Source organism: Aulonocara sp. 'chitande type north' Nkhata Bay, linkage group LG22 (assembly GCF_057382095.1).
Source record: "Aulonocara sp. 'chitande type north' Nkhata Bay isolate Kocher_YH1m ecotype deep benthic linkage group LG22, A_spYH_male_GT1.1, whole genome shotgun sequence".
NCBI classification, from domain to species: domain Eukaryota; kingdom Metazoa; phylum Chordata; class Actinopteri; order Cichliformes; family Cichlidae; genus Aulonocara; species Aulonocara sp. 'chitande type north' Nkhata Bay.
In genome coordinates, this window is record NC_141364.1 from 31,070,361 (window position 1) to 31,093,173 (window position 22,813).

At 40.0% G+C, this 22,813-nt stretch overlaps 1 protein-coding gene across 4 annotated transcripts in view; it reads left to right on the plus strand.

The window, feature by feature from the left end:
• LOC147304460 (CMP-N-acetylneuraminate-beta-galactosamide-alpha-2,3-sialyltransferase 1-like) overlaps positions 1 to 22,813 on the plus strand; it is a 115,836-nt gene that overhangs the window by 55,334 nt on the left and 37,689 nt on the right. For 3 of the 4 annotated variants that reach the window (XM_086279193.1, XM_086279192.1, XM_086279194.1), the window contains 2 exons: positions 4,400 to 5,084; positions 8,276 to 8,469. In XM_086279193.1, coding sequence (XP_086135319.1) covers positions 4,794 to 5,084; positions 8,276 to 8,469 — 485 coding nt within the window. In that variant the 5' untranslated portion in view covers positions 4,400 to 4,793. Of the gene's footprint in view, positions 1 to 4,204; positions 4,220 to 4,399; positions 5,085 to 8,275; positions 8,470 to 22,813 lie in introns of those variants that run through there. The other variant, XM_086279195.1, reaches the window with a different exon arrangement.

Here is a 22,813-nt window from a genome sequence, read left to right on the forward strand (position 1 = left end):
CTCAGCAAGTTCACAGCTCAGCAGATACCTTTCTCAACTATATAATACAAAGGAGTTTAAAAACTGCAGAATTTTGATTTCTAAAATTGTGGCAGAGGTAAGCTGGAGAGAAAAAACTATTTCCACAGAACACAAACTGAAAACACTTTACTGTAACTACACCCTGCAAAGTTGATGACTTCTCAGAACTGAAGATTAGGGGGGGGGGGGGGGGGGGGGGGTGCACTCCCCCCCCCCCCCCCCTTTACTGTTTGCCACCCCATCTCGTTCTCCCTCCCTCTCTCTCCCTAAACCCCCCTGGAGTCTGTGAAGTGTGAACAGACGCTTTGCTGTCTCAGCTTGGCAATCTTTGATCAACGCAGGGTTGCCAGCCTTCAGTCGGACAAGGTCAGAGGAGCGAGATGACAGTCTGTGTGTTGTCAAAAGCAGGGAGGCGCCACCTGTTTGAGAATAAATTCTGCTCACTCTCCCATCTACCTGCACCCTTAATGCCAAAGAGCTTCAAACTGAGTGGAGTCAACAGCTTGTTTTATAGAAGTAGGCCTCTTCATTGATGTGTCCCCAGGTATCCTTGTCAAACTTGCTGCCTTTGACAATAACCAACCTTGGGCTCTATGCAAATGTGTGTTGCGCCGTGAGTTACTGACTCTCAAACAGCAGACGGGATCACTTCTAAGCCTGCCTGTGCATTGGTCTGTGTCAGTGCAGCAGATAAATGCCTGTACAGTTTGTTTTCCTGCTCCGATAGCGAGAATGAAATCAACAGGCAAGCTGTGTCGCTGTGTAGTCTTTTTCAGGCAGTCTTAAAACCAATCCTCTTTGCTTCCCTCCAGGGTGGAATTTGAATGACCTGATCAATTTCTAATCAGGAAAGACCTGCAATTTCTCTCGTTGTAATGGAGTTTCCCACAGATCTTCTATATGGCAGGCTTGCTCTGAAATTGTTGAGAGCAAAGGGTAGGTTGCATGTTTTCTAGGGTTCATTTTTCTGATGTCTTTTTTGACCTGCATTGCAATGAATGCATTTTATCACCAGTGTGAATCTGCTGTTACCTAAATATAGAGGTATTTGTGGAATCCTAAACACCACTGCACATCACAATGAAGCCCGGGCCCTGGATAAAGGCAGAGGTGGCCTTTTCATGTTGGAAATGAAACCCCAGGAGGTCTGCCTGCTTTGTGCGTCAAGAAAAGCCACGTTCCAAAAAATACTTAATGATATTCTGGAAATTTTATCAGCAGTGTGTTTCTGAATAACTCTATAGGCTCCGTAGTAGGTTGAACGTGGTTTTTACTATTGCTTCCCAACTATTTTTAGCAGACACCCCTCATGGAGCAGTTTGAGTACGCTTTCACTGACACTACATGTCATGCTGTAAATGTATTTGAATTTTAACACAGGGCTTGTCATATTATATCACAGTTTCTCTAAATAATTACCGTGGTCAAATTCTTCTTTGTGTTTGCTTTTTAGGGGTTTTTTGGTCTTGATTTTGCTGGGATTTGTGGATTATCCAGTGTGTATTCTGGGTATTGGCCCAAAGCAGGGGTAGGCAACTCCAGGCCTTGAGTGCCGGTGTCCTGCAGGTTTTAGATATCATCCTGTGGTTATCTAAAACTGGCCTCTGGAGAACTTCAAGCCATGTTGGGGAGGTAATTTAGCCATTTGAATCAGCTGTGTTGGAGGACAAGGACACATCTAAAACCTGCAGGACACCAGCACTCAAGGCCTGGAGTTCGAGACCCCTGGCCTAGAGGCCTGTGGACAGTGGGAAGCCCTTCTGATCCTTCTGGAAAAAAAAAAAAAGACTTTCAGATTTTTATTCTGTTCAACCACTAGTTTTGAAACCATACATTATACAGCCATGCAAAACAGAACATTTCACGGGATTCTAAGCAGTCCTGTGAAAAACCAAATACACTCTATGATTTAGTAGTTTGTAAAACAACCTTCAGCAGCACTAAGTTAATCATTTTCCGCATGACTTTATTAGTCTTTCAAATTGTTGTGGAATTTTGTCCCACTCTTTTTTGCGTTACTTCAGTTCTTTGAGATGTTTGTTATGTAGGGCTTTCTAATGGTCCTGATCAGGTTTGCTTGGATTAACACCTGGATTCTGTTTTCAGCCATTCTGTTGTAGATTTGCTCCTGTGCTTGGGATCATTGTCTTATTGCACGAGGCAATTTTGGCCAAGCTTTAGCTGCCAGACAGATAACCTCACATTTGACTCTAGAATACTTTGATATTCGGAGGTGTTCTTGGTCAACTCCGTGACAGCAAGTTGCCCACTTCTTGTGGGCATGAAATAAGCAAGTTAATCCAGACGTTAGCTGCTGCAACCATCACAGTGGACTCATGACCTGAAAGTGTGGTCAGAGCTAAAGGAAGAGGCCAAACTAGCTGGAGAAGCAAATAACCACTAATGTTGTAACAATGATGTAATGATGTGCTGATCTGCTGTCTCCTTAAAAGTGAGGTTTCACCATAAATCTACCCTCCGAAGGGAATATTCTTATTTTGCCTAGACGAATGAATGTGAATGTGTCTAATTATAAAAGAAAAAGAAGATTTAACACCAAATCCAATTAGCTAGGGCCAACCGAACACTTGTCCCCATGCATCTGTACCTTGATGCCTTTTTGACATCAAAATGGGATTGTTGAGATGAGTAAATATCACCAAAGTGGTATCTGTCAGCTTATCCCAACTAACTAGCTATGCTCTGGTCTCAAAGACAGTATATAAATGATGGCAGTTGCCCCTGATTTTAGGTTGTGCATTTTGAAGTCTAAGAATTATTTTTAATCCTGCTTTAACCCTTGATGTTGCCACTCGCATGGTAGTATCCGGTAGTGCATGGTAGTACCGACAAGCAGGTCTTGCTGTTGGTAACCCACCTTTGGAAGTAGCAGGGTAGTTGTTTTTTATCTAAATGTTTCCCCGATGCTAACTAGCAGACTCCAGGTTTTCCTGTCTCGTGTTTCTCGTGTTTTACCAGCTGACTGGCCAACCGGCCAGGTTGCTAGGTAGCTAGCTAGTTCATTGTTGATATTCCTAATTAATGTGGCTGATGGCAAGTGCAAAACTGCAATACTAATGTCTGCAAAGAAACATGGATGAAAACAGCAGCGTGACTGTTCGTACTGGAGTTTTACAACCAAAAAGTAGTTATTCTCCAGTTAGTCAATGATTTCTATGTTCAGTCTGTCTTTTTATGTATGCCACAGGGGAGTGGGGGGATGAAAAAGGGGATTACGGTTGCTTCCTGTTTCATTCCAGAAAAGCTGATATGATTTTGCTGAAGACATTTATGGTTTTTGATGATGGTCTTTTTTAAGAGCTAAAAGACTTTGATGCATCCTGTGTAATTTGGCAACAACAGAACAATAAAGAAAACATTTTTCACAGTCTTGCAAATTGTACTGCAGTACAGTCTCCTCTTGGAACTGTTAGTGCTGTGAAATTACAAGAAGCCAGCTTTGAAGAATGTGTGTTGTGATGTGTACTGAGCCACCAGCTTTCTGGCAATGTGTTTGATTTGATTTGATATACCTTTATTAGTCCCACAAGGGGAAATTTCATAAGGCTGCCGACCTATTGCACGCAATGGCGGCGCCATCTTACCCTCTGACCATACGTACATTACACAAAACATCACATGGGGAAGACAGGTCAGAGAGGTATAACAATGGAAAAATGCACCACATGAGGAAAGAGAAAAAAATAACTCCCCCCAGACTGAGCTCCAATAGGGAGATCAGTTTGAGAACAGAAAAAAACACCTCTGCACATAGCACATGAAAAAAACTCTTAATGCACCAAAGAAACACATGACAAGCAACAGGGATGGGTAAAGGTGAGAGACAGCCGATTGAGACAGTACATCCGGGCCTGCAGCCTGTGCGCTGGTCTCCTTGATCCACCGTCAGCATCGGAAGGGAATAAGATTTATAAGATGTATGTGTGTGCGTGTCCAGAGTTCGGCAGAGACAGTGTCCTTCACCCTGCTAGGCTAAGTAAACAGTCTTCCAGCCAATCCAGGTGGCCTTGCATGGAATGGGAAGAACAGACTAAACACAGTCGTTATCAGGGTGTTTTTGTTCGGCTCCAGCCTTGAGACCGCAGGTGGTTAGGATTAGGGTTAGTATTAGGTTTGCCTGTAAACCTATGTATGGAATTCTCCTATTTGACACACAAATGGATATCCTATGATACAGGTACTGTAAGGCCAGAATGGTGGAAAAAAAACTTGATTTTAAGGGTAACATGTTGTAATCTGTGATTCTAGGCTTTCTTAGCATAAAATGCAATCTAACCCTACGCTTAAGTGGTTTGTCAGTGAGCTGGGGGAATTCAAGAAGTCGATGTTACACAATGTCCTTTTATTTGCCTTCTAGGTGGATTATTAAACAATGGATGACACAACAGTCACTGACCTCAAAGAGTCAACATCAGAGCAGTCAGTAAATCGGATTTACACTCATAAACCTGGGACCACCAGGCTGGAAGAACCACACAGCAGATTTATCTTCCTTTGATTTGAAAGGAATCTGCAAAGAAGTCACATTGATGGATTTAATTAAGGACGTTTTTGACTGAAACCCCGAGTTGTCTGAAAAATAACCGCAAGTCATTTTGACGCCGTGTTTTGACACATCTGAGTCACCTGTACCATGTGGTCAATGGGCTTGCTCTTTTCTCACACCTTTTGGACTCTAGATTTATCGTGATGCTGCTTTTTTCTGTTGCGCTCTCGGAGTTTCCCACAAGCGGAATTTGACTATCGACAACATGCCTCTGCTCAAAGTCAGGAAAATCAGGACTTTTGCTCTCCTTTTTTGTGTGATTACATTTACAACTTTCCTGTTCAGCTATACCTTCCGGGACCCTTCACTCTACTTCTTTAAGTACGCATTTCGCCTGTCGGACAACTTCTTCTCCAAAGGGCTGTGTGCCTGTCGTCAGTGCATAGCAGAGCTGGAGGATGACCCGTGGTTCGCCGAACGCTTTAATCAGTCCATCCACCCTCTGATGACCAGAGAGAACAGTGCCCTCTCGGATGAAACCTTTAAGTGGTGGCAGGTAAGATTCAGGGGATGTGTGTGGGGGGAATTTGCAATGCTGTTTCTACACAAGATTGGTAATAAAAAAGCACATTCAGCATTCGAGAGAAGGTGAGGTGCTGAAAAGGAAAGATCATGAATAAAGAACAGAGTTTACACACTGCTGTAATGCTCCCACGACACATTTGTGTTTGCCACATTGATTGTTTCAAATCCAACAAGTCCTTACCAGGATCAAGTTGTGAAGCAAACTCCCACGCACAATTTGTTCATATTTAACAAGCAAGATGGAGAATATGGAAATTCTCTCCCAGAGAATCTGTAGATAACGAGAGACATTTTCCATACATGACTTGAAAGTGTAAAAGATGCTTTAACTGTTCACTCACTGGAATCTGTCTCCATCACACTTTAGGCCAGGGTTGTCAAACTCCATTGTAGGCCTTAGTGTTGGGCCACTTAAGTGAGCCGATGTTGTACCGAGGATGGTGTCCCCGACAAAATTTGTTTCCCCTGCGTCGGGAGCGTTCGCTGAGCAGGGAGGCGGATCCAGTTTACTCCGCCTCCATTACAGTCAAGTAGACGTGAATGTAGTGATGTTTTAGTTTTGTAAAAAAGTGAAAAATGAGTGTTGTTGCATTGCATTGTTGAGCGTTACAACAGAAAATCATACATTTATTGTTCTCACGTGGTATTCAATGGGATTATTTCAACAAACCAAGGACATTTTGCCTGATAATTATTTGTATCCTCCTGTAACTTTACTGTTTAAAGAGCTAAAACTTCCAAAGTTTCAGGAGTAATAAGTCATTATAAGAAGTGTTTGGGAATCAAGAATGTGAGATCCTGTTTGTTTGTGATTTGGAGAGCCCAACACATGCTCCCGACGCAGGGGAATCAAATTTTGATTCCCCTGCAGGACACCGGGACCAGTGAAGTCAGTGTAAAGAAGGTTAAATATACATGTAGATATCTTATTATAAGGAAAAGAAGTTAAATTTTTAACAGTACATGTCAGTTTTTCTACATGATAAAGAAATGTTGCTGAGGTAAATGAAAGGAAATTTGCCAACATGACTCTTTGGACTTAAATTGCAAAGTTCTGGTAGCTCATTGCTCTCACTGTCCGGTAAATATGAAACAGTTTCTGCTAATTCACAGAAAGTCCCTTGTTTCTTATTTTTTTAGCCATACCCATTTAAAAAAAAACAATTTTTATAGTCAGTAGTTAAAAAAATAGCAGAATTGTTTATCGTTAATGTAAATACTTTGGTGTGGTATTAAAGGTTATAACTTAATTATCAGTAAATGTTGTAAAACATATTAAAAAATATTTCACATTTTCCAAACCCATCCAGTGGGTCAGATTTGAGCTCAAACCGGGCCGTTTCTGGCCACCGGGCCTTATGTTTAACACCCCTGCTGTAGGCAATTAAACAGTCATAAAACTAGTTTAGCAGTAAACTTTTACAAGAGCTTTCAGAAAGCTTTACTTTAGTGACTTTGTTGCTAGAAAGTTAACAAAAACATCGGTAACACTGTATGTCTGTTTCCTTGTAATAACAAACCACAAGGAACGCAACTATCTCGCATGGCTCTGTTCCCAAATCACAAACATTTGAAGTTCACTAACTTGACTAATATTTCACCAAAATTATAACATTTTCATCACTGCAAGTGACAAAAAGTGTGAGGTGCAGGACCTCATTTCTTTCAGAAAAGGTTTGGCTAATGCTTCGTGACAACTTTCCTCTGAATGGGCTGCCCTACTCTAAACAGCAGAACATGTTTTACTATTTTTTGTAAATCCTTTTCTACTGACATCATATGGAGATAAGAATTGAAAAAATCAACCTCATTTGAAATCTTGGCCACACTTAAGATGAGCATCCAACGCTGTAACATATATGCGTGAGAGGAAATGAGACAAAGCATAAAAGTCTCTGTTTAATCTTACTATTACTGTAACAGTGAAAACTCAGTGCATCCCAGTCTTTTCAAGTCACTGAAGTCTCCATCTGGCAACTGTCTAGTGTCAGACTAAACATAATGTATTTGTTTTGACATGAGCACCATGACTTGACATGGCAGTCAGCAGAGGAATTGTTATCTCTGCCTCTTCCAAGATGGATTTTGTCACCTGTGTGATTGCTGGGCATCACTGACTAAATGGCCCCCTGAGAGTAGAAGCCCTTGGATGCAGAGTGACAGGAAATCCACTTTTTTTTTTTACTGTTATTTACTGAGATTTCCCCCATATCAACCTCCATTTTCTCTCCACCGGAAAAAAAGCTTAATGGATGTCACGCCCCCTACATTTGGCCTGTCGCGTGTGGGGAACATAAAACGCAGCAAACATAAAAAGGAATCCACGGTCGCTGGATACCATGGCGCTTAGTGTTTTATGGATCCCTTGCCCCATCTACATAAGTACTTATGTACCAGCCCAATATATAGTTTACTTTCTCTATATGTCATCATTAAACTGCAGCTCTCTAAATCAGAAAGAGCTATTCACAGAAATGATCCTACCTTTGTGTGGAAGGCATCCAGTATTCCCACATTCACCTCACACCATGTCCAATTAGAGGCAGGAATAGGCAAATTACTGCAAGGTTGCCTCCTGTCACTATTCATTCCAGAAAGTGCTTCTCACAGCGAGCTTGATGAGGCAAGCATCACATATCAACGGTTGCCCGGCCAGATGGTGTGGCCTGCTCTGCTCCAAGGCAAGGGCATGACCATAAGGTGCATCTGAGCACTTTTCTCCAAGGAGCTGTCACAATTTACATGTTACACAGCTAAATGTAATTCCTGCATCAATTGCTGCATATTCTAAACTTGCCTGCTGTCCACCTAAAACCTTATTGCCCAGTTGTTTAAATATGATAGAAAAGGCTGAATGAAAATTTTGAACCACATGTATCCAAAGCCATGCTTTAAAATTAGATTGATGTAGAATGTCCTGTATCCATTCAGCAGACAGCACACGCACATTCCTGCGCTTATTTGCTGACTCTCCGAGTTCAAAGCTGCCAGAAGAAAGCAGGGCCAAAAGAGCCCCCGCAGACGGAGCTAAGCCGCCCCTCAGGTTCTTTCAGAAATGTGCTCGGTGTCTTGAGCTCCACTGCCCTTGTTCAATCACTTCTACTTAAAGTGGCCCTGGAGCTGTGTGTCTGTCTCTGAGGCCTGCATGTGCTCTGTCACCAGTGGTTGCAGTCAGAGAGGCAGCCGGCCAACTTCAACGAAGTGGTGGAGGAGCTGTTCCAAGTCATCCCCAATGAGGTGCTTTACATGGATGCCGGTCCCGAGCGCTGCAGGACTTGCGCCGTCGTGGGGAACTCCGGGAACCTGAAGGGGTCCCATTACGGTGGCCTCATCGACTCTAGTGATTTCATCATAAGGTCAGTAAACACGTCAATCAGAGGTTTGATTTTGAAGCTCTCACTTCTATTTACTCTGCACTGTGAAAATTGAATTGTGGATCTGTTGCTTCACTCTGCTTGGGCAGAGTGAATTTAAGAGTTGAATTTAATTTTTCAAGCTTCACAAGTCAGTTCATGTTATGAAAGCATCACACGAGGGCAAGGTAGCTGCCAGTGCAGCCTGTCGTTAGACATCAGAATTACAAAAAAACAAGAAGAAAGAAAAGCAAGCGGCAACCTCTGAGCTGAAAACTGCCACACAAATGTCAAAAATTGCAGTTCCCCTAATGGGCACATGAGGATGATTCCAAAAGCAAGACTTCCATGTAAAATTCCCAACCAAACAACATTAAAAAGTATAATTACAGCCTGGTACAATAGCAGCTTTACCCTCTGTGGAGGCCCAGCATCACAGCCCACCATGGTTGAACTGAGCTGGATGTCTCTACCCTGGAATTATCTGACTAATAATATGGCCTACTGCCTACTGGCTCCACTCCTGACTAAAAACACTGGGTATCTGGGACAGGTCGATATGTGCGACTGATACAGTTCTTTCTTGCTCTGCCTTTAAGTGTGCCATGCTTTAGCTTGGAGTAAGAGAGCTAACATACCACGGAGGAAGGTCATTTTGAAGGTTCAGTAGCTTGGAGGTTTTTCAAACCTGCGATACCAAAAGCTTTTCTTCTCATTTTTACGGTAGTTTTTGATTTATTTGCAAACTGTGGTTAAGTATTCCAACGTAACTGAAGAGCTCAGATGATGACGCTTCTAGCTCTCTCTTTCACTCCCTTTCATTATGTTCAAGGCAATATTTGCTTTTATTGCACTCGTGGTTAGAGAACATTTGATTAATATTGACTAGATTAATATTATTTTGCTCCATCTGTCTTTTGTCAGCACCACTCCATATATGATATGTGGTGTGTGAGGAGGTGTGCTTACAGGCAGTGCAGGGAAAGTAAAGATGAGCACAGCTTTAAACTGCCGCAGTAGATGCAGTAGCTTACTAACTACAGACTAGTGTAAATTTGAAAAATGAATAACTTGCTTACATTTTTTTTGGATTTATTTAGGTTCTGTTGCCATTTACTATTTTACTGAGATCACCACTTATATTTTAGAACGATAAAATGTGTTGTCTTATATATGAAATGATACAGATATTTGGTGCTTTAAAAATCTTTCAGCTGTCAAAAACATAAACAGACATTCTAAATATTTTTATGTGAAATTATTTGTATTTTTATTGTTTTTTTTTTAGTTAAGAATAGAAATATGGGGGTGCAGAATAAAGGTATTTTATTGTCACAAGAAGTTGTGGAGTACTTGTTTACGTTCTCCCTGACTCTGCTAGGATCAGTTCCTTGTTTGTGCGTTTCCAAACATGTGTGATGCCAAGTTGCAGAGTGCCCCCGGTGGACAAAATGTGTAATATCAGCCCAGATTACATGGTTGAAGGGTGTTTCTCCCTTCTCTTTTTTACTTTTTAAAATCCCATTTATCGCTTGTTATAATTGCAGACACCAATAGATCAGCAAGTAGCTAAATATCAAGGTCAATATATCAGACAGGGTTTAAATTTTGCACTCTAACAAGAAGGCTTCTGCTTTGAAGCCCACACTGTAGTTTCATCCATCATTTATAACCAGTCTATTAGTTGTAGAAGAAGAAAGTTTGCTGGCAGCTGGCATCAATAATAATGATTGCTAACTGAAGCTTAGCTACTTTGCCTTTCAAGTGGCTGGTTGTTGTTATGACTACCATAAAGAACATCAGGCATGCCTACATCCCAACACTGAGGCAACATGTATATTTCAATAATAAACTCTACTTCTTAGATATTTCATAAGTTCAAAATAATATTAAAATATTAACTATACTTATTTCCCTATATCGTATGAATATATTCTTTCCAGCTAATTACTGCTACGACAAACTCAAATAGAGCAGAAAGTCGTGCAGTAAAATGATTAGAAAACACTGTAGCCAAAATATGCTTCCCATTTAATTTAGAGATAATACTGAAAGAAGTCTGCTCAGGGCTGAGTGCACCATTGACTCTATGAGGTCTTGTTCTCAGTGTGTATTCTTGGAATGTGAGAATCTGGCATTCTTTAAACTCATCTCTATATTTAGAGATAGATCTATAGATATAGAGGTAGAATATTAAGGCAGTGAAAGATTTCTAATATTTAGGTCATCATTCCTGGTTATGCCCCTAAAATAATTTTTACTTTGCCGGTACAACAAATCAAAGTCGGCCCAGGAACCTGGTTAAATGTGCCAGATGTTTTATCATTTTTAATTTTGTCTTTGTTCTTTCATTTCATAATTTATTAACCTGGAGGCATCCTTGTCTTACTGTTATTGCCTCGTCAGATGTCTTTTCTTTCCCTGGATTTAAAAATGAACTGAGGGGTTTGCTGCTTTTAACAAAAGCAGCTCTTGCTTGTTCAGTCCAACCAGTATTTACCGCCACAGAAGATACAAAAGTACTGCAGTTAACTATCAAAATTTTCAGCTTAACAAAACTTTTACTATGCAAATTTCTATCGGTTTTCTGCTACTGGAAACCGAATTCCCCAGAGGAACCTACCCGATGGATTAATAATGATCTGTCTCTTAGGACTGCGCGATATATCGAGTTTTTAAAAAATATCGATATATTTTCATACAAGATATAAGATATGACATTATCGTTTATATCGATATAGTCTATGTTACGTTATAATTATACTTGTGGAGCCACAAGTTTGCCTCTCTTTCGTCCACTTTTGTCTCTATGCAACGTTACTGGGCCTCGCCTCTCCTTCACTGAACACAACTCCTCCTCCCCCATCACTTCACCTGCAGGCAACGACAAGATGGACACGACAAATCTCCGTTAACGAGTTACCGCGGATCGCCCGTGCGTGGGGCTGCACGCCATCAACCGCGAGCTAACCGCGCTAACGACATGCATGGCCTAAAATCCTTTCATTTTCTCAAAAAACGACAGTGCGCTTATGGCCATAAATGGCACCTGTTAAAAGACACGGTTACGAAGCAGATTTCAAACTCCAGGCTGTCAGCCACACAGTAGAACATGGGAATAGAGCAGCTGTGAAATCTGTCTTTGTTATTATGCTCAGCGTCTTTTAGTTTACATTTTGACTGCACAATTGTGAGCTTTTTGTTATGCACAAAAACAACATTGTTTTCTTTTATTTATGGAGCATTATTATTTAATAATATTATTTTTGAGTAATTTCTTCATGTACATCTACGCTGTATGTTAATAAAAGTGCCTGTGTGACATCTGGGACACAGCTTTGACTAAGAACTCTCTTTGTGTTCCTACCTTATGGCTTAAAAAAAATATATCGAGATATATATCGTATATCGCCATCCAGATAAAAAATATCGAGATATGAATTTATCGCCCAGCCCTACTATCTCTCTATCTATCTTATTATTGCCATAGACTGTATATAAAAGATGGACATAGTCGCCATGACAAAAGTGGCTGCATTTAGATGAACATTTAGTTACTAAATGCAACAAAAAATTTTATGGGTCCATTACACAGACACTGATACTTGCTAACCTGCTAAATGCTATTGTCTATTAATTGGACCAAACACCCAACATACATATAACATACATATAAAGGAGTAAAGCATAGAAACAAGTTTGTTTTTGTGTTTTCGTTTTATTCTTTGTCAGGTTGTAAACACAGATTTTAATACTGTTAAGTTGGAAATTCATTTTAACATCTATGACGTTTGGAGACACAGAGGCTCAAGTGGTCGTTAGAGGAACTGCAGTATTTGGCACACATAAAGTATGTGTCTTTGTGATCTTGTTTTAAAAGAGTAGATGCACTTAGTTTTTATTTTACTGATTTCTCTCATGACTCATATCTCTCTCTCTGTATTTGATTTGCCGACTGCACTCATCAGTCCTGTCTCACTCACACATTTATGCTCTGCCGTGAAGCTTTCCAGAAAGAAAGGTGGGGCTAGAGATTTGACTGTCCCACATCCTCATTCTGGGTTAGATAACCATTTGAGTAAATTGCCTCAACAATGCAGGAGATAAAAACCATGCAGTTTGAATATTATAATGTTTCTCCCGTGCCTTGCGGTGATGAGAAACAGAAGAAGAGTCTGTTGCTCTCTGTGTTCTCACATATCAATTACAGCACAGCAGAGAAGGAATTTGAATAGATAAAAAACAACAGAGTTTGCTCTCTGAGGTATAAATGACAAGAATGTACATGAAAGGGTTAAAAAACATGCTCGCTCAGACTTTGTTGATGCTGTTTCTCCAGAGTAGAGAAGTCACTGATTGCATTCTTAAACAACTTAGGAGAAAAATCAAATTGATAGTTATTATATCTGAAGACTGAAGTGTAGTACAGCTTGTTTTTTTAAAGCAGATTAACATCAAAATTTAAAAGATGACTTGAAGAAGATGAGGATGACCACTTAAAGACAAAACCTTGCTTCAAATGTGTTTTCAACTTTTCAATTGGCACAAAACATAAAAGAATTAAACAAATACTATAACATTGATGCCAAACTGAAGCCTTTGCTATGTCCTGATTCTGTTTTATCACTTTGCAGTTTGGATTTGAATGAGACTTGTTGAGCTCTGACTCAGAATAAGCTAAAGGCTGCAGGGGTGGGAAATGTGTATTCCTCGAGAGTGGATTTGTATTATCTAGAGGGAGTTCTCAGAATAGTATTTAACAACTCTGAAGGCTGTTACAGTCTGCATCGGAATTATCCTCTGCAACTACAAGAGATAAAACTTCATCCAAAGTTTTTTTTTCTGAACAATAATGTCTGCACTACAGATTGTGAAATAGTTTTATTAAATACCATACCTACTAAATGTTTTATATCAGATCAGAATTGATTAGTGAACAGTAAGCAGAGGGTTTAAAAAAAAAACAACAACAATAAAACAATGCATTTCACCCAGATCCTCTAAAGCCTCCTTTATGGATTATTATGAATATTGAACAGCACTGGCCTGTCTGCTAGAGCCTCTTGTTTGTTCAGCAGATTGAAGTGGAAAATAGATTTGAGTCATAAAAGCAGCCTTTGCATCTTCCTTTCACAGACAGTTTTTGTTCTTCTAAGGCGGTATAATTGATAAGCCGATGCACATGATCACTAAAACCTCCGTTTTTTTGTTTGGGGTGGGGTTGTCTTATCTTTCTGAAATGCACCAGTCCACAAAAGTCCACTTCCTGTTGGCGTGGGAATTCAGATAAGAAGTACATTTTAGACAAAGACTTGGAATCACATTTCATCTGTTTTATAGTTCACAAATAGGGAAGAGAAGGGAGAATAATTTGGAATAAAGAGCAAATAAGCGTGGCCTGGTATGTCTGTGCTTGTTTAAAATTACAGCCAGTGCCATAGAAAGTGCAAAATAACGTGCATGAACTCTAGATAAATATTTCAAGTTACTTTAATGGATATAAGGATATAAAAATAACAATGGATAGAAATAGTTTATGTTCTTCTAAAACATAGTAATTGATAAGCCACACTTAACGCATACATCCATCTGTCTATTCTCTTCTGCTTATCCTGATCAGGGTTAAGGGGATGGGCAGGCTGGAGCCTATCCTAGCTACAAGGTGTTACGGTTAGGCCCACTATGTTGTCCATCTGATATGATGGTCCATTTGAGTTTTGCCAGACAAATATAGTTTTTATGAATAGCATGAGGAGGGACTATAGGCTATACCCAAAAGATGAGCATTACTGTTGTGGTTTCAGCCAATAGTTTCTAGAGTCCACCTTTAAAACCTCAGTGTTAGCCATATTAGCTTTTTAGACCCAGGTGTCACCACATCTAGAAAAGAGGGTGGGTTGCTAACTGAGCAAGTTCTACCTAACTTCGTTGACAAGGTGCAAACTTTGCCTAAAAGAAGACCATATTATTCAGATAAAAAGTAACTTTCAGCTGCACCCTTGCCACCAGGGGTCACCACAGCATGTAGTTCCACATGTTTGTATACCAGACACAATCCCAAGGGAGACTTGTGTCAAGCTAGAATTAAACCCAGCTTTTGCTTGCCAAGTAAATGCTAACCACTAAACTACTGGAGCCACATATTTTTGTTAGCTAGGCCTGAACTAGTTGATTAATCTGATATTATTTATACAGTTGATACAGTTGTCAGCAAAGGGAACAGTAGTTACAGAGTTACTAATGTTTATTAAGTAATGTAGTAACATTAATTACCAAAACTCTTTTTAGGACGAGGCTGCAAACATATTAATTTCATGGCTGAATTTCAACATGGAATTATATGGGGCCTGTCTCAAGTGGCCATTAGAGGAACTGCAGATTTTGGCAATTGGCTTCTTTTTTGAGACTCATAGGGCAGGGCTTTTGTGGTGTCTTTTATATATAAAAACATACCACATTTTCTTGTCTTAAAAACATTGTATATATATATACAATGCTTTTAAGATAAGACCTTTTTGGAAAGTCTATTACTACTTCAAATTGAAGTGACATTTTAAAACTAAATATAGTAACTTGAGCCTGAAAAAATTGGATGCTTTTAGAGGAGCAGGGACAAACATTAGCCCAATTCTGTGGACAAGCACTCAGTTATGATCGATAGCAAACAGATAGATAATCTATTCAGCATGATGGTCATATCAACAGATTAACCATTAAGCAAATATCCAAAAGCAAATTTCTTGCATTATTCTTACAAGGCTTTTAATTCAACCCAGCATGGCTTTGCCAACCTGCTATGACATTTTGCCTCTGTATAAAACCATATTATTGCACTTATCTTCTCTGGCAGCCCCCTCCATGGCAGCAGCATGATACTGTCAACCAATTCAATTATAGAATGACAGGACAGCAGCAAGACAAGAGTTATTACTTTGCTAATAGCAGAAGAGCTTCCTCTAGACGTATGCTTTGAAAATGTTTGCTGTCTTTTTATTTACTGTAGGCTGAGCGTCACATTTTCAGTCATGCTTGGTTGGAAGCTGTGGTGCTGAGCCAAAAGGTCACAACAACAGTGAATAGGAAAGGGACCACTAAGGGGTACATACATTTTTTCTTTTCTTTTTCTTGTTTTTTTACAAACCTGAAATAAACTGTTGCGCTGATTGGACTGACGTCTACATGCAAATTTCTAAAGCAGTGGCTGACACTCGCTGGGAGCACTGTCCAGTAAGAACGAGCAGGCTGAAAACAAAGGATTCCAAATATCCACAGTTCAGTTCACTCAGATCCTCTAAAGCCTCCTTCACAGACTATTATGAATATTGAATGGCACTGGCGTATCTGCTAAAGCCTCTTGTTTGCTCAGCAGATTTCATTAAAAAATAGATTTGACTCATAAAAAGAGCTGTGCATTTTCCTTTGACAGACAATAGTGAGCTCATTGGCTTTTGAATGATGAAATCTTATAAGAGATATGCTGTTGAAGCACCAGTAAGTCACTGTAATTATTAAAATTTCATTCAAGATGTTTTTTTTGTTTTCAGCTTGTCTTAGGGAATGTTACAGTGTTACACTATGCTCAATTCCAGTTTGTATCTGCAGATAAGGACATTTTAGACACAAAGTCAATGTTTTTGTCTAGTAAATGTAAAAATACAGCTAACTTTATGGAGGTGAAGACACAAATAGTGGAATCACATTTCATCTGTCCTGCACTGTAGTAGAGATAAGGGAGAGTAATAAGGGGCAAACACCAGACAAAACTTAATGGAAAGCGTAATGGAAAGGGCAGCATAAAGGTGAGGAACTATAATTACAAATTAATACTTTCATGAATAGCTGAATAGAAATAAAAGAGACACAATTAAAAATGGCAACTAAGTGGAGAGGAAAATAACAAAAACAAAAAGTCACCAAGCATCAGATGTCCATGGAAGTTATTTTCTGGATTAAAGATCATCAGCTTTGACCTTTAAAAAGACATCCCTTTATTGCTAAATTTGGTTGAAAGGTAAAGTGTAAAAATTGTCTCTATGACCTCATTTTGAATTCATATGACCCGTTGTGCAGTTTTCAGGAGAAAAACTGGATAGATTAGTTAATAGGTAAAAGTTTAGCATACATCATATTCAATTAGAAACCAAGTTCCAAAAACTAGCCACATGGCACTGGCTACAATAGCAGGTCTATCCACATATGGGAACACACAATTTTTGTTCAACTGCTCATTAACATGATATCTAGTCAGCCAATCACGTGGCTGCTGCTCAGTGGATTTAGGCCATTTGGGTCAAAACAACCTGCTGATGTTCAAACTGAGCATCGACAGGATGCAAGGTAAAAGGGGATTCAAGTGACTTAAATTACCTTTCTTCCCCTTATTCCAATGAATTTGGCATACTTGCTGGTGCCAGAGTATTACCTGAGTATTTCAGAAATTGCTGACTGGGATTTTAATGCACATCCATTTCTAAAGTCCCAAAAAACAGAAGACATCCAGTGAGAGGCAGTTCTCTGGGGGAAAAATGCTTTGTTGCCTATCAGCTCGACAGAAATTAGCACTTCTTACAACTAAAGTACAATAGCATCTCTGAATGCACAACACACTGATCCTTGAAGCACATTGAAATTAGCTGGCAAATAATATGTCCAATAATATGTGGTGAAGCCTGTTCAAGAAGTTTGTGATGCTCGTTTTTCAATAATTAGTCACTGCTTGCTAGCATTAGTTAGCACTCCGCTCACTGGTGACATATGGCTCTCAAAATCAACCAGCGCTTTTTAAAGAACTTTTGTGCTGTTTCTTGTCTGGTAAAGTCATCTTTTCAATATTTCTAGAGGTGGTATTGGGATAAGTCATGATGTTAGTCAATCTATACCAGAATAACCACTATAACACATGCAAAACCTGGGAATTTATTTTTTATAAAAAGTCTAATCACTCGAGGCACGTCTGAACAGAGACTATCAGCAATTGCATTCTCTTAGTAGTCTGTATGCTCTGCGGGTACACTAGCATATTTCATTTGAAATAGAAGTAGTCTGTCTGGGATGTATGATTGTCTCATCATTTTTATTTACTCTGCTGAATTGAGGATCAGTCAAGCTTATAGTCGACATGATAATGTAAGCCCTTGCAAATAACTTCATTAAGATGGATCTTCGAGCCAGCAGATGTAATAGGCAGGCATTTGTGACTCAAAGTCTCTGGATGAAATTGGCTTTAAAACTGGGATTTTAACACAAGTAATGCACATGCTTTCTCGCTTTGCTTCTCTTCGGTCTTCTCTCAATCTTTTTCTTTGTTTATATACTTGTTTATAAGAAAGAAGTTGGGTGTGTGTGTGTGTGTGTGTGGGGGGGGGGGGGGTTGCCTTTCTCAGTGAGAGACTCATTAAGATATTGATATGTTCCTGGGGGCTGATGAATGGCCAGAAAGCTCCATGTGATGCCTCTTAACCCTGTCTAAGGATAAATAAGCTGCACTTTGGTGTTGGTAATCAGTAGTTTAAAGTTCAAACAAAGATCTAGTATTAAAAGCTAGTCCTTCCATTATTCCTCCTCCTCCTGGTTATTATTACTACACAATGAGAGTGGTGCCTTCAAAGATTATTTTTTCCTAAAATTTCCATTAAAGACTTTATTTTCATGGGCACCCAATCCACTTTGCAATCAGTGCTGTCCTTGGCTCAGCGGACCTTTGTGTTATTGTGAGGCAAAGAACAATTGAGGTCTCTGGCTTGATTGCTACTCAGGCTACGTCACACTACAAATGAGTGCCACCAGGGCACTGTAGGAAATTTAGATTTGCTGTATGAAATTCACTTGATCGGGTCATGATCATCTTTTTTTCTTTCGTTTTTTTTGCATATACCCTGATGTACAGTGATCAGCAAAGAATATTTGATACTAAGTGTTTCAATGATGATACGAAAATGTTAAGCCATCCCTCATTTCTTTGTGTTTGGAAGGTAAACTGGAAATAGGTATAGCTGTTAAGGGGAACATGTGCAAACATAAATGGACATACAGTGTACAATTTAAAACCAGAGTTTTTACTATTTTAATAAACGTGAAAGTCAATATTTGTCTGTCTGAACAGTCTGAACTCTTAGGCAAGCTTTCTTGTCATTTCTTTAAGTTATCCAGACTTCCTGAAGGACATTCAAAGCTCTTCTTTGGATATTTGCTGGCTGTTGGTCTGGGCTCTTGACTGATCGTGTTGCATCCAGCTATGCGTGTACTATATTAACAGGGTCTTTAGGATTATTTCTCGTCTTTCCTCATGTTGTGCACTTTCCATTGTTATACCTCTCTGACCTGTCAACCCCACGTGATGTTTGTGTAATGTATGTATGGTCGGAAGGGTAAGATGGCGCTGGCACGGCTGGCAGCCTTAACCCAATTTCCCTCGGGATGAATAAAGTATTATCAAATCAAATCAAGTTTCTCGGACAAGAAGTGAAACGTCTTCAAGGAAACTTATAGAAGTCCAAGTGCTTTTCTTTCCAAGGCTCCTTAGACTGTAAAAAACAAACAAAAAACTTTGGCTTCAGAAAACCTGGTTCAGAAAGACCACTTTCAAAATGACAGGAAAATATGTCTCTTTGGAAGCAAAATAAGAAAAAATAAGAGGTGCCTGAAGACATTTGCAGCAAGAACAGATCATTTCATTTGTTTTAAATATCTTAAAACACACGGAAAAAAGGGATATACTTTCAACTCCCACGCTACAGTAGTAGGATGCATCCTGGCAGCAATATTCCCTTCAGTAAGTGTTGTTGTGTTCATTTTCTGATATAGCAACACAAAAAGTGATAATGTCTCCCTTGTGTCATTACTGAATAAGAGGGCATTGTTGTGCAAATGCTGTGTTAGCACTGTTTCATTCACTTCCGTAAAAAGCTAACCACAGCACGCAGAAGGCTCACCTTTGGAGCTTTTCTGGATTCGAATGATAAGTGCTGGGATTGGCATTGGCCTTTTCTGACAACATTTTTCCCAAAACATTTGAAACTTGAGGAGAAAATTCAAGCTGTTGAAAGGTGATGCAGCCTCCGTATTGTTCATATTCTTCATATACATTTTTATCTTCTGCTTTGTGTGTCAACTGATGTTTGCTTGTCTTTTTCTTTTTTGATAGACACACCCTCAAGTTGGCAGTTTCTAATTTGCTTGAGGTTGGTGGTAGTCAAAGCAGACTCATCCATGACAGTTCTGGGAATCCCAGAGAAAACTTTCAGATAATCCAAATATCACACAACAACTTGAAAAAACATTAATGAACATTTAAGAAAACAGCAGAGTGAAGTAAGCAGATATTGAGATGATGAGATAGCCTTTATTTGTCAGTTGCAGGTCTTTTGCCCACAACTGAGATGACAGACCTTGCCGACCGTACATACAATACAAACATCACATTGGGGAGACAGGTCAGGCCAGGTAGCGAGGAAAAAAAAACATTGAAATGTGCAACACAAAAGGATAATACAGGAATGCACAAATATCAACACACCATAACACAATAAACACAGACAAGCAACATGGGAAAGAGTTCCAGTGTGTACATCTGATCTGGGACCGCTGCAATCTTTCGACTGCGCCTCCAGCTGACCCGATGTCCACATCATGGGGGAGGTAAGCGTTGGAGGTGGCGTTGGATCCGGGGTAGGGAGGGTGATGCGTCAGTGAGTGCTTACCAGTATCAGTATATGTATGTGTGTGCGTGTCCATAGTTCAGCTGAGACAGTGTCCTTCGCCCTGCCAGGCTAAGTAAACAGTCTTCCAGCCAACCCAGGTGGCCTCGCATGGAATGGGAAGGAACAGACTCAACACAGTCGTTATCAGGGAGTTTTTGTTCGGCTCCAGCCTTGAGCTCCGGCCTTGAGCCCACAGCTGGCGCCGAAGGGGTAGCCGCATTATGATGGTAATTGAGAATTTCAAGCTGTTTTTAACACTCCGACACTGGTCTCTCAATCTCCCATTAATAGCTGCGAGCTTCTCCGTGATGTTATTAGCCGTCGATATTATTACTCAATACCATTTTATATGTTCAGCTGGCATTTATCCTCAGATATCTGTTAAGCGAGGTCAACAAAAAGATTTATCTCTGTATATGAATGAAGTAAACTGTGATTCAGTCTTGGTTAAGTAGGTTTTGTCTTTTTATACTGGAAACTCCCCAGTGCCTTCCTCAGTCTCCTGTGTATCACCTCCTGTTTTCCAAGATGCAGCAGCCCTGCTCATTTATCTTTACCACCACACAATAAAAAATACAATTCAAGAATTCAGTAATAATTGCACCAAGTCACTCCTCACCCAGGCCCTTGATACAGCTGCCACATCTGCCGGTTTAGCTCACTGGGATGAGTGGGCCTGGGTTTGAACCCGACCATTTTGCCGCATGTCTCCCTCTGCTTTCCTGTCACTCTTCACTGCGTCTGTCCAATAAAGAAGGAGGGGTTCATCCTGGTGTTTATGAGTGCTGTTAAATGCAGGTGAAAGCACCAGCAGCTGATCTAAAACCTACAACTTAGTAGCACACCCATCAGGAATGATGCTGGGAATGCTGAGCCCCACGTGTGAAGCCCCCAGGACTACTTTGTAGCCACATAAGTTTGATGTCCCAGCACACTTCCTGATGAAATACTGCTGGTTGTAAATTAACTTATTCAGGCAAACTTTTTGGTGACCTGGAAACAAAAGTACACATAACATTCTTCTTTGTGGAAAAACCATAAATCAGAGGACCTTCTGGTATCTAATTTGCATGTCTATTGCAGCTGCCTCAGGGACTCATCTCCAGGAAGCGTCAGTATGGAGGCCAGGGGTTGCAGGAATGCTTATTTTTCAGTTGCTCTCCAGTGTTGATGAATCCGGTTCAGTGAGGGCACAGCTGTGCGGTAATGTGCTGGGGTGAGGTTGACATGCAAAACAGCTGTTGTGGGTCCACTGTAACTGATGTTAATTAGACTCTGAGTTATTGTTTTTTCTAACTATGCTGGGCTGCAGAATCTGTACTTCAGTCTGTGGTACACTTTGGGATTGGTGTTTGACTTGTTCAAAGAAATTTTGAACCTTTTAAAAAGAAAAAAATTGGTAAACAGTTTCAGAAAGTTTTATATGATATTCAGAGTACAGCAGAAAACAAGTACAACAAAAACATGAATCAAAGTGTAGCCCAGCTAGAAAAAAAGAGCAGTGGAAAGTAGTTTTTTTTCATGTATAATGTAAAGAATTTAGTCATTTCTTTTTTTTCTTTTATGTTTAAAGGAAGATGTGGACCAATAAGATTATCTGTTGTCATTTAACTTGGCCAATCATTAATGAGCTCCCAGTGACCCTTGCTGTTGACCTTGATCACATGATTTCCTGTGTTGCCATTTCGTTCCTGTTCATATAATGCCATGTGCCAGAGAAACTAATGTTCCCGAAGTCGAATCGCTAGGAGTTAAAAGCAAGTCTGCTGCAGTTGTTTTTGGTTGTTCAGAGTTTCACCCTGTCAACGGATGGCTCGACAGACGGACCCAGTCTGAAGCAAGCCCCATCGAGGAGCAGTGATTCCACAGTTCCAGTTAACTGGATGGCGAGCCAACCCGAAATTGAAAAGGATTTGCCAAGGTTTTATTGAAGCCAAAGTTTCGTTCCCATTGAAGCTTCAGATACCTGCAGGACTACGAACTTTCTTCCTTCATCGGAGTGTGGTAGGACAAACATTAAACAAACTGAACGGGCCCCAACGATCCATCAGTTATCAGACATTATCCACTCATATAATTGACTCAGAGAAAGCTGTATGCGCGCACTTTTATTTAGTTTATTTTGGGGGAAATATTTTGTATTTATTTTATTGTTTTTTCATTACATTGTTGCAGCTGCTGTGTGTCAAATATAACAAATTTGTGAACAGTATATTGTGGTGTGGTCTCTTCTTATTGGTGTTTATACCTTGGGCTCCTGCCGATCCTAGATCTTCTGATACTGGCTAGTGGGAGTTCGGTCATTCTTAATAATAATTCACAAGTTGGGTTACATAAGTGGCGAGCCAGCCAGGAGCCTAAGAATTTTTAAACATCAGTAATGAGAAATTGTGTCTGACATGGATTTTGTCCAGCGCTCAGGTGTAAAAATCCCCAATGCAGTTATTGTGAGTGGGATCACGAAATCAGAGAAAGATGAAGAAGTTTTAGAGTTTTTGAAAAAGTATGGTGGTGTTAAAACCCTTTTGCCAGTGGATGATGCTACCTCAGAGTTTCATCAAAACCTGATTGTTGAGTACTCAAGTGGCTCAGCTGTAGAAGCTTTAGAGCCTCTTATGCCATACAAGTATGTTGCAGAGGGTGAACCA